The sequence below is a fragment of the Corythoichthys intestinalis genome, chromosome 17, assembly GCF_030265065.1.
Source record: "Corythoichthys intestinalis isolate RoL2023-P3 chromosome 17, ASM3026506v1, whole genome shotgun sequence".
NCBI lineage: Eukaryota > Metazoa > Chordata > Actinopteri > Syngnathiformes > Syngnathidae > Corythoichthys > Corythoichthys intestinalis.
The window spans coordinates 16913436-16931172 of record NC_080411.1 but is presented as its reverse complement, the minus strand read 5'-3'; the positions used below and the strand labels follow the sequence as shown (position 1 = coordinate 16931172).

At 42.8% G+C, this 17737-nt stretch overlaps 2 protein-coding genes across 3 annotated transcripts; one reads left to right on the top strand and one right to left on the bottom strand.

The window, feature by feature from the left end:
* The first annotated feature begins 95 nt into the window (after nt 1-95).
* Nucleotides 96-13021, top strand: tor1 (torsin family 1). Of its 2 annotated transcripts, none has more exons than XM_057818463.1 (5): nt 96-369; nt 1029-1294; nt 2836-3011; nt 3097-3224; nt 12430-13021. In XM_057818463.1, exons 1-5 carry the CDS (start codon nt 180-182, stop codon nt 12672-12674), a joined length of 1005 nt encoding a protein of 334 aa, XP_057674446.1. In that variant the 5' UTR covers nt 96-179; the 3' UTR covers nt 12675-13021. The 2 variants fall into 2 exon arrangements, with proteins under 2 accessions (XP_057674446.1, XP_057674447.1); XM_057818464.1 differs by lacking the exon at nt 96-369 and adding an exon at nt 481-798.
* On the bottom strand, nt 12829-17719 carry nsa2 (NSA2 ribosome biogenesis homolog (S. cerevisiae)). The gene is made up of 6 exons (XM_057818467.1): nt 17554-17719; nt 15284-15471; nt 15018-15168; nt 14775-14954; nt 14509-14701; nt 12829-13259 (listed from the first exon to the last, which is right to left on the bottom strand). The coding sequence occupies exons 1-6, from the start codon at nt 17554-17556 to the stop codon at nt 13192-13194; spliced, it is 783 nt and encodes a 260-aa protein (XP_057674450.1). The 5' UTR covers nt 17557-17719; the 3' UTR covers nt 12829-13191.
* Nucleotides 17720-17737: the final 18 nt, after the last annotated feature.

Genomic DNA, 17737 nt, shown 5'->3' with positions numbered 1-17737 from the left:
ACACCTTACATTCGCTGCAAAAGAGCCAGGCAAAGAAGTTTACTGCTTTAAGATGGCCGCTGTTCAGTAACGCTATCGGAAGTTACTTCCGGATCACAGAGGCAAAATTTCCGGTGCGGGCGAGTACATTCGCTTGTTTAACTTTTAAGCGCGGGTGTATGTAGACGGGTAGACCCGCGATGAGGCGCCACGTCGTGCTGCCGCTGCTATTGCTGTGCACGGCCAGCTCGGCGGTCATCGAGACAATCGGCACCAGCATCGCGGTGGGCATGGCGGCCGCTTTGACAGGATTTTTAGCCAGCTACCAAAACATCTTCTACTATTTCCACGAATGCTGCCGCCCCGAATGGATTAACTTCAACAGAACAGGTGACACCAACATACACGTTTAACATATTAGTTGCAAATAATACGTTTTTGTCATTATTTCTCCACCCGCAAGTTAATATTCTAACATGCAGCAACCTGTTGTTTTGGTCGCGACTTGATGACGTAGATGGTCGTAGGCGGAAGTGACTCGCCTGGCGCTACATAGCTAGCTTCCTTGCGCTCCAGTTTCGTTTTGGCGCTATGCTCGCTTTTCGAGCTCACGACGTGTTTAAAATCGGCGTTCGACAATGAAAGCCGCACGGGCATGTTTGTGGCTGCACATTTTGTCGACCGTCGCGTCGCTGGTCGGCGCTTTTGACCCCATTACTACCTCGATAATGTTCGGAATCGGCGCCGCGTTGAGCCGCACCATTTATAACTATTTACACGAAAGCTGCGATCACAAATGGATCGCCTTCAATTCCACAGGTGAGATGCGCTCATTATTATTACAATGGTGCGATCACGGTTAGATTAACTCTGTGGCCGTCAATTACAACGATAGACGTCTAATTCATTTGAAGTGGAAGTAAATGATTGGTTCAGTGTCATTGACGGTGATAGACGTTCTTTCCGTTGTGATTGGGACTACCTGTCAAAAACGGATAAGACGTCGATCACCGTCAATGGCAGGCATTAATGCAACATGGTGTGGACAGGTTTGGAGGAGGACCTGCGAAACAAGTTGTTTGGGCAGCACTTGGCGTCACATATAATCAGCAAGGCGGTGAGTGGCTTCATGAACAACGACAACCCAAAAAAGCCTCTGGTTCTGTCGCTACACGGCTGGACCGGCACGGGCAAGAACTTTGCTAGCGCGCTCATTGCCGAGAACATCTACAAAGAAGGCATGGACAGCCAATTTGTGCACGTCTTCACTGCCGAACTTCACTTTCCACACGTCGGACAGATGGACACTTACAAGGTACCAAGCGGCGTTTTCATTTTAATCTTTTACGCCAGAAATACTTACTAGTATTATTTTAGTCATTGCAAAATGGGGTAACAATATACTATTGTTTAAAATATTAAGCTTTTTTAAAACAAAGCTCTTAACAAATGGTTCAAACACATATTCCCATGAAAAACGGCAAAATATACCAATAAACTGCAAATGGATTCAGCCATGTGAAATGAGTTATGCCATATTCACTGTCGCCACTGAGGGCAGTGTATCCACCCAAATCAATACAACTAAATGTGAATACTTTCAAAACAAACCATTACAATGCGACTTTAATTAAACGAATACTCAAAGCGGCAAAATTTAATTCGAATCTTTTTTCTAATCGAATTACTCGAGTTAATAGATTAATCGTTGCAGCACTAAATTGAATGTTGACTACCGAATTTAAAGAGCTTTAATTTCAGAGCCACACAATTCGGCATCTACCTTAAACTTTTTTTTTTTATGAGTTAAAATAATTTTAAACCCCTCTTGATGTTTTCGTTTTAATACAATTTGTAAAATTTAACCAGTAGGTCGCCATTGTTGTTGACGTCACTGGGTTACGCTACCGGGCTTCCAGATTACGACACAAACATGTCACTTATTCAGCCCTTTCAATTTGAACCCGAGAGACCCATTAATGAGCATGACCGCACTGTCGATATTTCACAAAACGAACAGCAAAAGTAAAATGAACAGGAAAAACGGGATGAGACAAAACCGGTGTTCTGCCAAAATATGCTACACCAGCGAAGCATTTACAAGAGGCAAATTTGACACCCAAAGTACAAACGTGCACTTTCAGCTTGTTTTGTTTGGATGCATACAGACAGAACATACTAAAGATGCCTTAAGAAAATACTTAAACGTAGGAATATCAAACAAGAGTGGTTTACATACTTTACATGACTAATGTGGTCAACAGATCAACAGTGGGCTTTCAAGCGACCACAAGAAAACACAATGCTTAAAAATATGAGGGGGAAACACATGAAAAAAAATATTTTTAAAAAAAGAAAAGGTAAAAAAAAAAAAAAAAACAATATTAGCACAAATAGTAAGTACTTGCTGCTTTTAACTGATGTGAGCATGTGTTTGACGTCTCGCCGCATAGCAAGGCATTACAGAACACTGGTAGTGCTTTTCTAGGGACAGTGAAAAACTACGTCATCAGCCTGAGCGTCCATTGCGCGCATAAAAGATGGCGCCCTCTGTAGGTTAAAACATGTACTAAATATTAGATTTTTAAATCAATGGCAATATTTTATGTGTTTCTGATAACATTTTCGTAAAAGAGAATCATTGTGGCTTATTAGCTTACAAGTCTTTAAGTGTGAGGTTCTCTATATCTTGGAGTACAATTTTTGGATGACTACTTTTACTTGAGTAAAGGTTTTGGCTACGCTCCCCACCTCTGGTGATGATTATTTAAAAAAAAAAAAAAAAGGGTTGCAAAATTTCCCTCCCGGTCAAAATAGATTCAACGTCAGTTTTCTGGATATTGACTTTTGTGCCAGACTCAACTGCAACAGTGGATTAAAGGCAACGTGAGCAGCTGCGCTCACTCCATGTTCATCTTCGATGAGATGGACAAGATGCACCCGGGCCTGATTGACAGCATCAAGCCTTACCTGGACTACTACGAAAAGATTGACGGCGTCTCCTATCGCAAAGCCATCTTTATTTTTCTCAGGTAACTCCCCCCCCCCCCCCCCCCCCCCCCCTAATGCCGTTCTGGCATTTTTTGCTTGCATATGTGAAAATGTTTGTTGCCACAGCAACGCCGGCGGCGAAAGCATCGTGGAGACGGCGTTGGATTTCTGGAAAGCGGGCAAAAGTCGAGAGGAGATCGAGCTGAAGGACTTAGAGACGCCGCTCGCTTTGTCGGTCTTCAACAACAAGAGAAGTCAGTTGATGAGCATCTTTTTCAGTCCTTTTAATTGTTTGCACAGCTGTTAAAGGGTACCACGGATAGAAAGACATGTAATTCTTAAAAGCTAAATGTTAGTATGAGATAATAATTTGACATTAAAACCCCTCTTCATGTTTTTATCTGAATAAAACTTGTAAAACTAGTTTAACTAGTACAGTAGGTCACCATTGTTGTTGACGATGCATTTCAATCTGGGCGGCACTGCTGAGGTTAAAAAAAAATATGTCTTTCTTTAGCAACATAAACATGTCGTCTGTTCTGCCCTTCCAATTTGAACCCAACCAGAAAAGGGTTGTGCAGCAAAAGCTATTAAGGTCTCCAGCAGGATTCAAACCCGCATTTCCAGTTTGAAAGACGAAGGGATAGACCACAGGACTACACTTCTGCGCGACATTAGTCATGATTTTCCATATAAAGCAATCGCAACCCACACGCGTTGGCCCGCTATTTCTTAGTACAGTGGTACCTCGACATACGATCACTGCAACACACGATCTTTTTGACTTACGACGTAGAATTTGACTCGCCATTCTCGCAGTCGGCATGATGTCACAATGACGTCATCTCGCATAGTAACGTGTCGCCATTTTGAGAAGGGGGCACGCACAGGTAAACATCCATAGACAAACGTTGTCTGAAATTCATATATTTCAGCTGTTTTGAGTCTTTTTTTCATAAACACGTCTTAAACATGACTTATTATTATCACGAGTCACTGCCGACAGACGCGAGGAGGCGATAGAACTTAAAATTACCGTGTGTTGGCCTGCAAATCTGCCCATACAAAGTCGCAGCTGATAGCTGGATAAACAATCCAAAGGAATTGCCTGCAGTGGAGTTCAGAAACATCTACAACTACCTCATAAAGTCACCCAGTAAGTTGACATTTATCAATTACGTGGAATATGTACTGTGTGGAACTAAGAAAACTGGTAGTATATACGGAGTGATTATTCTTGCCGTGACCGGTAATTCGCCTCCAAACGTTATTTAGCCATGAACACGTCACGGCAAAATAACCAATTCCCACCAGGCCAATAATATACAGATTGACCGATCAGAGCAGTTCACGACAAAAGAAAAATAACGCTTTGCGAGTTGTCGGTTACGGTAATAATAACCACTGCCTAGTCTATTGAATCCTAGCAGCTAATTCGGGCAAAAAAATTTCGATTAAAGTTTACTCACCAGTAATAAAATGTCAGCTGCAAACGTAAATGTGCCTGGATTTAGGTTCCCACTGGTGAGAATGGTCCATGGAACCATCTTCTTTTACCGTTCCTCGATTGATTGCTTTCAGCCAATTGCTTGTCCTTTTCTTCTCACGAGGAAGAATGAAGAACTTCAAATCCTGCTCCGAACTCTTCCTTGTGTTACAACCCGCAACACGGCAACTTTTAGTCATTCCGACGGGAAAAAAAGACCGCAAATAAGACAAAAGTTTAACGCGTTTGTACTACAATGCACGACAGAGCAACTGCTTGTGACTCGTGTTTTGACCCAATTTCAATATGGCGACGCTTTGGTGTGGCTGGTGATGCCATTAATGCCCGGATGTCCGACTGCGAGAATGTTTCTACATCCGACAACATGCTCAAAAAGTGACAATTTATGACAGCGTCACAGTTTGTTTTCCCGCAAGACTGATGCACGGCGGATTTTCTTGTGAGAGAACTCGGCATGCGTTCCAACAATGTTAGTGCAGGTGGTGTAAAAAAGGAAAAAGGTGAGGCTTACCTTTGAAAGGCAGATGGAAATGATAGGAAAATATGAGTGTGGGGTGCGCATCGGTTTATATGGCTCAACAATACGGCCGTAGACCGTCAATGATCTCAGCGGTCCTCCTCCGTTCCAAGTTTGGGTGACTATTATTGTTGTAAAATCGCCAGCTTTGTCAGGTTTTTAATCATTTATTTGAGAACATGTGCAACACAACATGCCTACTGTCCGCCGCAGCTGAACATGAAAAGTGAAAGTAAAAAAGTCCTCCCTCAGTCTGACACGTCAGCCACGCGGTTCGTTCAGGTACACTGCGCAATAATGCATCTACATTGGAATCAGATTCATGACATGAATGCAAGTATTATTATTCCGATTTTTATTCATAATTTGTTTCGCTCTGCGTTATAGCTATTTTCAATAGCTACGGCTGAACGATATTGGGAAAAAATTGACATTGTGACTTTTGCGATATACAGTGGGACAAATAAGTAGTCAACCACTAATTGTGCAAGTTCTCCCACTTGAAAATATTAGAGAGGCCTGTAATTGTCAACATGGGTAAACCTCAACCATGAGAGACAGAATGTGGGAGAAAATCACATTGTTTGATTTTTAAGGAATTTATTTACAAATCGTGTTGGAAAATAAGTATTCGGTCAATACCAAAAGTTCATCTCAATACTTTGTTACGTACCCTTTGTTGGCAATAACAGAGGCCAAACGTTTTCTGTAACTCTTCACAAGCTTTTCACACACTGTTGCTGGTATTTTGGCCCATTCCTCCATGCAGACCTCCTCTAGAGCAGTGATGTTTTGGGGCTGTTGTTGGGCAACACGGACTTTCAACTCCCTCCACAGATTTTCTACGGGGTTGAGATCTGGAGACTGGCTAGGCCACTCCAGGACCTTGAAGTGCTTCTTACGAAGCCGCTCCTTTGTTCCCCTGGCTGTGTGTTTCGGATCATTGTCATGCTGAAAGACCCAGCCACATCTCATCTTCAATGCCCTTGCTGATGGAAGGAGATTTTCACTCAAAATCTCTGAATACATGGCCCCATTCATTCTTTCCTTTACACAGATCAGTCGTCCTGGTCCCTTTGCAGAAAAACAGCCCCAAAGCATGATTTTTTCCACCCCCATGCTTCACAGTGGGTATGGTGTTCTTCGGATGCAATTCAGTATTCTTTCTCCTCCAAACACGATAACCTGTGTTTCTACCAAAAAGTTCTACTTTGGTTTCATCTGACCATAACTCATTCTCCCAGTCCTCTTCTGGATCATCCAAATGCTCTCTAGCGAACCGCAGACGGGCCTGGACGTGTACTGGCTCAGCAGGGGGACACGTCTGGCAGTGCAGGATTTGAGTCCCTGGCGGCGCATTGTGTTACTGATAGTAGCCTTTGTTACTGTGGTCGCAGCTCTCTGTAGGTGATTCACTATGTCCCCCCCATGTGGTTCTGGGATTTTTGCTCACAGTTCTTATCATTTTGACGCCACGGGGTGAGATCTTGCATGGAACCCCAGATCGAGGGAGATTATCAGTGGTCTTGTATGTCTTCCATTTTCCAATAATTGCTCCCACAGTTGATTTCTTTACACCAAGCGTTTTACCTATTGCAGATTCAGTCTTCGTAGCCTGGTGCAGGTCTACAATTTTGTCTCTGGTGTCCTTCGACAGCTCTTTGGTCTTGGCCATAGTGGAGTTTGGAGTGTAACTGACTGAGTGGGTGGACAGGAGTCTCTTATACCGATAATGAGTTAAAACAGGTGCCATTCATACAGGTAACGAGTGGAGCCTCGTTAGACCTCGTGAGAAGACGTTAGACCTCTTTGACAGCCAGAAATCTTGCTTGTTTGTAGGAGACCAAATACTTATTTTCCACTGTAATTTGGAAATAAATTCTTAAAAAATCAAACAATGTGATTTTCTTTTTTTCTTTCTTCCACATTCTCTCTCTCATGGTTGAGGTTTACCCATGTTGACAATTACAGGCCTCTCTAATCTTTTCAAGTAGGAGAACTTGCACAATCGGTGGTTGACTAAATACTTATTTGCCCCACTGTATAATGCGATATTAAAACAAAGAATTTTCTCCAGACGACTTGAAGACTTTGGATGACTCACTATGACCACGTTGTATTCATTGGAGAATTGTCCCGATCCAATCACATGATCTGAAATCGGGTCGATCGCGCCAATTTTCAGAGGATCAGAATCAAGTGAAAAGGATCGGGTTTTATGTTTTTCTGCTTAATGCTAAGCAGTGCGACCAAACTGTTTTTCTTGGGTCACCAGTGCAACTGGTGTTTGATACTTAGTTAACGATGATTGACAGGTTTGTAGCTTTGATCTGGCCAGGGACTGTTCAGTAGCTCTACTATCAAAGGCACAAATGTGTTAATCATCGTTAAGCTTGGTAACTAAAGTTTACATTAAAAAAAAAAAAAAAAAATCGCACATCCTGCGATGGGACTATTGCGTATGCACACCCAATTCGTTACATTATTATTAAGGCTGTCAAAATTATCACGTTAACGGGCGGTAATTCATTTTTTAAATTAATCACGTTAAAACATTTGACGCAATTAACGCACAAATGCCCCGCTCAGACAGATTTAAATGACAGTACAGTGAAATGCCCACGTGTTGTGTTTTATGGAGTTTTGCCGCCCTCTGCTGGCGCTTGGGTGCGACTGATTTTACAGGCTTCAGCACCCACGAGCATTGTGTAAGTAATTATTGGCATCAACAATGGCGGACTACTAGTTTATTTTTTGATTGAAAATTTTACACAATTTTAGTAAAACGAAAACATTAAGAGGGGTTTTAATATAACATTTCTATAACTTGTACTGACATTTAAGAACTACAAGTCTTTCTATCCCTGGATCGCTTTAACAGAATGTTAATAATGTTAATGCCATCTTGTTGATTTATTGTTATAACAAACAAATGCAGTCCTTATGTACCGTATGTTGAATGTATATATCCGTCTTGTCTTATCTTTCCATTCCAACAATAATTTACAGAAAAATATGGCATATTTTATAGATGGTTTGAACTGCGATTAATTAATTTTTAAGCTGTAATTAACTAGATTAAAAATTTTATTCGTTTGACAGCCCTAATTATTATAGGTATTATTCCGATTTTTGCTCTGTGTAATTGCTATTTGCAATAGTATCAGCAGTATTTAAGGATTTGGTGTACGTTTTCGGGCTGTGGAAATAATTAATGGAATTATAATGCAGTCTTATGGAAAAATTCTGCTCGACATACAACTATTTTGACTTACAGTGCCTTGCAAAAGTATTCGGCCCCCTTGAACCTTGCAACCTTTCGCCACATTTCAGGCTTCAAACATAAAGATATAAAATTTTAATTTTTTGTCAAGATTCAACAACAAGTGGGACACAATCGTGAAGTGGAACAAAATTTATTGAATAATTTAAACTTTTTTAACAAATAAAAAACTGAAAAGTGGGGCGTGCAATATTATTCGGCCCCCTTGCGTTAATACTTTGTAGCGCCGCCTTTTGCTCCAATTACAGCTGCAAGTCGCTTGGGGTATGTTTCTATCAGTTTTGCACATCGAGAGACTGACATTCTTGCCCATTCTTCCTTGCAAAACAGCTCGAGCTCAGTGAGGTTGGATGGAGAGTGTTTGTGAACGGCAGTCTTCAGCTCTTTCCACAGATTCTCGATTGGATTCAGGTCTGGACTTTGACTTGGCCATTCTAACACCTGGATACGTTTATTTTTGAACCATTCCATTGTAGATTTGGCTTTATGTTTTGGATCATAGTCCTGTTGGAAGATAAATCTCGGTCCCAGTCTCAGGTCTTGTGCAGATACCAACAGGTTTTCTTCCAGAATGTTCCTGTATTTGGCTGCATCCATCTTCCCGTCAATTTTAACCATCTTCCCTGTCCCTGCTGAAGAAAAGCAGGCCCAAACCATGATGCTCCCACCACCATGTTTGACAGTGGGGATGGTGTGTTCAGGGTGATGAGCTGTGTTGCTTTTACGCCAAACATATCGTTTTGCATTGTGGCCAAAAAGTTCAATTTTGGTTTCATCTGACCAGAGCACCTTCTTCCACATGTTTGGTGTGTCTCCCAGGTGGCTTGTGGCAAACTTTAAACGAGACTTTTTATGGATATCTTTGAGAAATGGCTTTCTTCTTGCCACTCTTCCATAAAGGCCAGATTTGTGCAGTGTACGACTGATTGTTGTCCTATGGACAGACTCTCCCACCTCAGCTGTAGATCTCTGCAGTTCATCCAGAGTGATCATGGGCCTCTTGGCTGCATCTCTGATCAGTTTTCTCCTTATTTGAGAAGAAAGTTTGGAAGGACGGCCGGGTCTTGGTAGATTTGCAGTGGTCTGATGCTCCTTCCATTTCAATATGATGGCTTGCACAGTGCTCCATGAGATGTTTAAAGCTTGGGAAATCTTTTTGTATCCAAATCCGGCTTTAAACTTCTCCACAACAGTATCTCGGACCTGCCTGGTGTGTTCCTTGGTTTTCATAATGCTCTCTGCACTTTAAACAGAACCCTGAGACTATCACAGAGCAGGTGCATTTATGCGGAGACTTGATTACACACATTTGGATTCTATTTATCATCATCGGTCATTTAGGACAACATTGGATCATTCAGAGATCCTCACTGAACTTCTGGAGTGAGTTTGCTGCACTGAAAGTAAAGGGGCCGAATAATATTGCACGCCCCACTTTTCAGTTTATTTGTTAAAAAAGTTTAAAATATCCAATAAATGTTGTTCCACTTCACGATTGTGTCCCACTTGTTGTTGATTCTTGACAAAAAAATAAAATTTCATATCTTTATGTTTGAAGCCTGAAATGTGGCGAAAGGTTGCAAGATTCAAGGGGGCCAAATACTTTTGCAAGGCACTGTACAAACAAGGTCCTGGAACAAATTAACTTCGTATGTAGAGGTACCACTGTACTAGCCAATAACAATGCCATTTTAATGCTTTATCGAGCCCCTTCTAATAGTAGTATTGGTGCAACACAACTTGTAATATTCCAAAAATTGCGTACCGCAAGCAACACGTCACTTCTGCTCATTAATATTCATGACATTAGCTACTGTTGCTAAGGGGGGACCCACCACCGTTTGTCCCTAATAGGAAATGAATGGAAATCATGTACGAAGGAGATGTTTACAGAGCTAAACCTACCAATTCTCTCCGAAACTGATGTCCCTGGTGCGAAATTGACTGGCAAAGATGTGGAAGAACATAAAAATGTTCAGTTAAAGAGATGGCTTGAGTGTCGAAGGCTGAAAAAGACGGAAAAAACGAGCCGACCTAAGCATAGCCTTAGCTTTTTTTAATCAACGCGACAGACAATGACATTCTCCTGTTTCAACAAGCTATCCTTTACCACCAGCCCTGTCTTTTCTTATATATTATATCCTCTGGTTGTCCTATGCTCTGACTGTTCTTGGGGGTAATTTAGTTAAGTTTTGTGTAGCGATCGCAAATGCTACTCAGTCACAGCCAACAAACACATTTAATTTTTTCATTGATAACAAATCTTAATTCTATAATTTATTTACACGTCCCCCTTACTAAAGTGTTGTTGGTTTTTTTTTTTTTAACAACAGAAAAGGTAACTGGTGAGGGTGTAACGGTACATGTAATAGTATTGAACAGTTTCGGTACGTGGTGCTCGGTTCGGAACGGACGGGTACCGAACGAGTTTCTGACGTAATATAACCCTTACTTTTCGAGGCTGTGAGTCGTCGATCGGGTTACAGTTTCTTTGTGTAGATTATATTTACTCCGTCTTCTCTACTATAATGAGGACCAACACGGTAGGACGGTATAACCCAGACACGTCAATGGCGCGACAACGTGGCTGCCGTGAGAACGCAGTGAAACGCGGGCGTTAGAGTTAATCAGCCAATGCACACCAGTCGCAGTGCGGCCACATATTAGACGCGTTCCAGAAGCGGCTCAATGCGACGCACGCAAAAAGAACAGCAGACTTTATTATCTGACGCGAGACGCAGCCCTCCTGCGTCAATACTACTACCGATAGCTAGGGTCGGGCTGGAAGTCACTTGTGTAAAAATCCGGTGGATCCGGTTGATTTTCAAACTAATATGCAATCGTAACCTACTTTTTGAGTCCATCAGATCTCTTGAGTGGTAGATCGGGGTACAGTTGAGTTGTCTTTGTTGATTTACTGCTGTCTTCTCAGCTATAATAATAACCAAAACGGCCCCGTGTTCAATACAAAACCCTCCTACCACAACAAAACAATTAGGAACTAAAGTTATACAACATAAAATATATAATATAAATGTAAAATACATTTGTAAAATATAAACGCATAATAAAATAGCCCATTTAAATAAAATAAATTGAAATGAGCTAAAACACCTGTAATTAGATAATACAGATCCTGCTTCCACAATTGAATTGATTAATTTCTGCGCGGCGCTTTAACTTGAGCAAATCCACCAATAAAGCTTTTGAAAACCGTTCATAAGAGGGAAAAAAAATTCATTGAGGCATTTCATTTGTAAAATACGTGTTAAAATCTTTGTCATTGGGATTGCTTTTCTCTTTAGCACAGGACTTTTTTTCTTCTTTCTTTCAGAAAGAAAGCTGACCAATACGCGGGGTCTGAAAGGCAAATTGTTGTTGGATTATCTTAAATACTCGCTACTTTTTGAGCAGAATTCTAGCTTTGAATAGGCTAATGTTTGTATTGTTGAAAGCACAGAAGTGTGTAATAAACAACTAGCACATTTATATTTTGCATTTTGTTTTCTTACTGTACCGAAAATTAACCGAACCGTGACCTCAAAACCGAGGTACGTACCGAACCGAGATTTTTGTGTACCGTTACACCCCTAGTAACTGGCAGTCAAACACCATTTTAATTCTTTTGAGGTCATTCATTGTCAGAAAAGCAGCACGGCAGAACGTCATGCTAAAAAATAAGTTTAAAAAATATCAAAATGGCTTACCTCTCTGTCTCTGAAGGAGCATGCCGACCCAACAAAATGTTTACTGCATATGAAATGTGAATGGCTTCACTTAGCTGGCATTAAAACGTCCGCGCAAGTTGATTCATTCTTCACATTTTTTTCCTCCGAGTTTTTGGTTTGGGGAAACATATGAAGAAAACATCCTTCATATGTCGTAAGGTCTAGAGTCGTTTCTACAAGTTCCAAAAAAGCAATGCGTGATCAGCATGTTCGTTTTTGAAAGATTACCGGAGAAAAGTAGCAGAATTAACACTGCTTCTATGCGAGGGCGGTTCTATAATGTCCCACTTCTACTTTACGATGCGACGTCACGGTCTAAAAATAGCATGCGTGCGGTACACCATTACTGATCTAATTTTTAGAAAATGTGTTTTCAAAATTTCAGAAATTGTCCAATGAACAAAAAATATCCATCTTGTCATAGGTGGCCTGTGGCACACCAGCCTGATCGACAAGAACCTGGTGGACTTCTTCGTACCTTTCCTGCCGCTGGAGTACAAACACGTGTTGCAGTGCGCCTTGGCCGCCATGCAAGCTCAGGGCGCCAAGCCAGATGCGGGCGTGGCCGACAAGGTGGCGCAGGACATGCTCTACTTCCCCAAAGCTGAGCGAGTCTTCTCCGTCAAGGGCTGCAAGACTATCGAAAGCAAGTGGGAGTACTACACATAGGGACAGTACGGACGAAGGCTTGACAGCTTTCTGACTGGCAGGAAAAATGGACGTGGCGTTGCCCGTACTGGACGTAAGAACAATGATTTAAAAAAACCTTTCAAATTGAAAGGGAATCGTGAAAGACTAATGTTTTTATAGTTTTCCTATTGTAAATGTTTGCTGCCGTTGACAGCGGGAGATGTCCTAAAGGATCGGACGTCTATCGCTGTCAGTGACACTGAAACGTATTCCCATGCCTTAATGTTTACATGGAAGACTCAACCAGCCAAATTTGTTATTCGGTTTTGGCACTTGTTTTTTTTTTTTCCCACAAATGACATCATGAACATCACAAAAATAAAAATTAATGTTCTTCTTTCAAATTGTACTCACGTGTTTGCTTCAACATCAACTTTATTGGTATCAAACATCGACACGAGAGTCACACGTAGTCCTGTATCTCCTTAAAAAATAAGTCCTCATGTGCAGCACAAACTCACCAGGCACAGTTTTTGGTTTTGAATGAATGAAAGTCTTAAACCAGCAAGACCGCATTAATGCAGCCGTCGTTCTCGGGGTTGTTCGTTACTTGGGCGTATTTACCTAAGAGGGAAAACATGATTAGAGAGCTGACAAGACTTGAACTTGAGGATTTTGGAAGGATAGTGTGTGTGTGGGGGGGGGGGTGGGGGGATCAGAAATTCTAATGCATTGGATTTCTATAGTGCTCTTTTCATTATTTCACTTTGCACTCGATAAGGGTAAGCCAGTACTGTAGCAACAGCTGCCATGGGGCAGTCTGACAGAAGTGAGGCACCCAATCCGTGCCATCACCTTCTCACAGCAAACTATTGGAAAATTTTATATGAATTTGCGTCTGATTGGGGGTCAACCTCACTGAGACTTGTTTAGAATGGATTACTTACAGGAAGAAGTAAGGAAGTTTAAAAATGAAATGAATGCTGGAATTCCCAGCATGCCTTGCAGGGGACTTTTTTCTAAATATTTAATAATAATCGTCAGCAGCTAATTCTTTCGCAATGTAGTTGTAGCAGCTGTGTGTGTTTATTTGCCTGATATACCAGACTCACCGCTGTTCCAGCGATTGAGTCTGGCGACCGTCCGGCGGATCAAATTCCGAGGGCGGAGCAAGCCACAGCAAACAGACAGCGGAGTGGACCAATCAGCGACGGGCAGACGTGACGTTGTTTAAGCGACAAGTAATTAGCGTGAGCTGAGAATGGAGAAGTTTATTCAACATGGCTCGCGCGAGCCATGTTGACTGTTGTCAATGACTTGTTTCGATGTGTTTTTGGTCATTTAAAACTGGTTTTACTGCGGATTGGAACATATTCTCGGCTCTCCCGTTCGCCATCTGTGTTGTTGTAGAGACGACTTTCGGCGCGCAAGTTAATCGTTAAGAACACGTCACACAAACGAATCTGATTGGACGGTTGATTTTGTATCTTGCTCAAGAGGCCGTTAATGGGTTGGGTCCCAGACTATTTCTCAGTGTTTGAAAAATACAGGGAGACGAGTCTAGCTGTGCCAGGCAATGTGTTTATCACATTTTTTAATTTCATTAACCGTTTTAATTTGCACCATATGTTGTTTTGGTGATTCATCACACTCCTGGTTTGCTGGTGTAATTACATCTAGTGGCCGTTCCAAATTGATTTAGGAATTATTAGTACTGCAGGGTTGAATAAAGTTCCATTTTTATTATGTATCATCAAAATTGACGACGGAAGTAATTTATGATGCATTATTTAAAATTGTTTCGGCGATATATGGTCATATTGCTCAGCACTATCCATAAATAAGCCTAAAATGCAGGTGTGAGGCTCCTTACCCCACACGACTTTGCCTCCCTGCGTGACCAGGCCCAGCTCGCTGACGTTGACTTCCACGACTGTTCCCTTGGTGATGACGCCCAATGAGGTGTAAAGTGGGGACGACGGGTTCTTTTTCACGCCCAGAATGGGAAGGCAAAAGGTGGCCTTCAGTTCAGGGTGAGTCACGTGCGCCTTTTTGAAACGCAGACCCTGCGCAATTGATACAACAGGGGTCAGTCGTGATCGAAGAGAGGTGCCACACAACCGTCGCGCACCGGCTCACCATGGGTCTGATGAAGCGCTCGTATTTCGGGGGTTTCCGCGTGAATCCGTCGCCAACGAAACACACTTTGGTCACCATTCTCTTCCACGCCTTCTTCTGGCGCTTCCCGGTTCTGATGACTTTCAGCACCTCCGTTTCGCCCTGGGCTCGCACCTTGGGCAGCGGCACCTCCCACTTGCCCTGAGGGAGGGACGTCCGAGGTCAACAGCTGAGACGACAAAGGACGGAGGCGGTGCAACTCACCGCCTTCTCCTTGCGCTTCTGCTTGATCATGTTGGAGAGCACTTTGGCTCGGGTCTGGCCCTCACGGTCCAGCAGATAGGCGGGGACGGCACCCTCGGGGGTCTTCTCGTCATCCTTCTGCTTGGTCTTCCTTTGCTCGTGCATTTTGATGCTGTGCCCACACATTGCGTACGTTATCACGAGTGTTAAAAATGTGGCTGTTTTTAAATTTGAAACATTTTCAAATATGGCAACACATACAAAAAGTGCAGTTACAATTCACTCACGTTTTCTTCATCTGGATCTTCTCGGCGTGCCGTTGCTTGTGGTAGAGTTTGGCCTTGAGACCGATCATCTTGCGGGCCTTGTGCGATCTGGTGTGGGCCTCTCGGCTCTCCCGCTTGCGCTTCCTCTCGTGGTGGTCCAGGCGGTAACCATGCCGCTTGCGGTGGAGCTCGATGTGCTCGTTCTGAGGCTGTAATATTCAAATGGTTGAGAAAAATAACGTAGGTTTTTAAAGAAATAAAAATGAAAATATTTGAGATTAAACTTTTATATTGTAGTGATCACTACATCCTCTACATCAGGGGTGTCCAAACTTTTTGCAAAGGGGGCCAGATTTTGTGTGGTAAAAAATAAAAAATGTGGGGGGCCGACCTTGGCTGACGTCCTTTACGTAGAACAATTTCAGCAAATTTTAGCAAGCCATTCTGTGTGTCACATTTGCTTCATTATTTTTAATTGATAATTTCAACAATCTCGCAACTAGCCTTTGTGGCGTTCTCTTTTGACTCTCGGGCTCTTGCAAAATACTGCTGTTGTGAAGTGAAACTAGCTTCAAGTTACTTCAATTTCTCGTTGCGTATCTTCCCTGTAATCTTATCGTACATGTCAGCGTGTCTTGTTTGCTAATATCGCCTCACATTGAACTCTTTAAATTTAAAAACAGCTACTGTCTCTTTGCAAATGAGGCAGACACAGTTGTTGTGTATTTTAGTGAAGAAAGTCAAATTTCCACCAATCCTTGAAGCGTCAGCCGTCGCAGTCAACTTTTTTTTGTTGATTGTCGCCATTTTAGAAAATTAGAAGTCAAGGGTCACACGGGGTAATGTTGCTTAGAGCGCTGCTGTCTTTTAGTGGTTAAATGAGGAGCAGCATTTAGTGTGTAAGCTACTTCATATACTGGTAGCAGTACTGCTGACCAATTTATTAAGTCTGTGTGCGGGCCAGACGATATTGATCTTATGAGAGAGGCGGGGGGCCAGATGAAATTTGACCACGGGCCGCATTTGGCCCCCGGGCTGCACTTTGGACACGTCTGCTCTACATCATTTACCCACAGAGCTTTTGCAGGGGATGTTTTGTTTCAGGGGGGAATGCTTTCTTTAACGTGCGGGTTTCCGAGTCAGACAGACTAGAGATACGAGCGGCTGCCTCGCGATACACTGGCTCAACTCGCCGCCTTCGACTCACACACATCATCCGCTACAGTGGTGACCCCGACGTCTGCCTCGCTGAAGTATCCAAGACGTAGTAGGAACTTTGAACGAAATAGGCGCAAACTGGTTTTCTCGAGTTCTCGATGTTTTGCGAGTCTGTTCCAGTGTCCCTGTACGCCACCGCCACTAACGTCGCTCCATTGCCTGCGCCTCTGGATGTCTCCAGTGTCACTCTTCTGCCAGCGCCTGCGAATGCCTCCGACGTCTTTCCTGTTTCTCCGCCTCTGAGTGACAAGGACATCGCTTTTACTCCGGTTTCGCCGTTTCATTCGCTCCTGTCACAACTGGGTGGCAGTGCACGATGCGCTACTCATCGTCATCCGGGATGTCCACCCGTTCATTATGCTCGGTCGTCTCACGCCTGGCATCCCACATAGACGTCCTCTCGATCGTCCTGTTTGGTCAACCCACGCCTGGCACCTCAAACGTCTGCCCGATACTCTTCCACCTGGCGCCCTGGGCGTTCGCGCCCGATCGGCCGGGTTACGCCTGGCACCTTAAGTGGGTGAAATTTGGGGGGGGGGGGGGGGCTGCGTAGTGATCACTACATCCTCTACATAATTTACCCACGGAAATAATGTGTGGGATGGTGTGTTCTGGGGGGGGGGGGGGGGGCGAGCACTGCGTATCAACTCGCCGCCTCCAACTCACACACACACACACACATCATTTACTACAATATTTGCATTTTTTTAAAATGAAAGTCATATTTTAGAAGGGGCAAAATGAATAGTAAAAAATGTACAATAAGAAAAAAAGTATCATCATAACAGCTTTGAATAATGAACCTTATTACTTGGAAATTGACAGGTGGTAACTTGAATCTTGTTAAATGTGATTTAAGCAGTGTCAACGCTGTTATTTTTACATTTACAGCTGATTTTTGAGTAAACAATTTTTCAAGAATTCATGCCGACTAGAAATTAAATCATTCTTTTCTAATTGTCACAACTTAACTTGCTAGCCTAAGACAGCCACATGGAGGCTAGCCTTAGCATCAGGTGCTATGTATCATGTTAAAAATCCAAAAACGGCGCCCGACAGCTTTATCAACTCACCATTTTGTGATGTGACGGTTACGATATCAGAAAAATGTGTCGCCCGTGTAAATATTTGCACAGGCGCCAACAAATTGATGTTTTTTCCTCGGTGCTACTGTTATTTAGGTGTTGTTTAGTCCAAACCGAGTTTTAGAGGAAATACGTCACACCAATTTCCGGGTGTTCAACGAAAACGTCGTTA

What these genes read in the sequence shown, in the direction of transcription:
- tor1 (XM_057818463.1), top strand. Translation starts at nt 180, where the DNA reads ATGAGGCGCCACGTCGTGCTGCCGCTGCTATTGCTGTGCACGGCCAGC. An exon ending in GATTAACTTCAACAGAACAG is followed by an intron (nt 370 to 1,028) that starts GTGACACCAACA and finishes TGGTGTGGACAG; the next exon opens with GTTTGGAGGAGGACCTGCGA. An exon ending in GCCATCTTTATTTTTCTCAG is followed by an intron (nt 3,012 to 3,096) that starts GTAACTCCCCCC and finishes TTGTTGCCACAG; the next exon opens with CAACGCCGGCGGCGAAAGCA.
- nsa2 (XM_057818467.1), bottom strand. An exon ending in AGCGCTTCATCAGACCCATG is followed by an intron (nt 14,702 to 14,774) that starts GTGAGCCGGTGC and finishes TCAATTGCGCAG; the next exon opens with GGTCTGCGTTTCAAAAAGGC. An exon ending in GGGAGGCAAAGTCGTGTGGG is followed by an intron (nt 13,260 to 14,508) that starts GTAAGGAGCCTC and finishes TTTCCCTCTTAG; the next exon opens with GTAAATACGCCCAAGTAACG.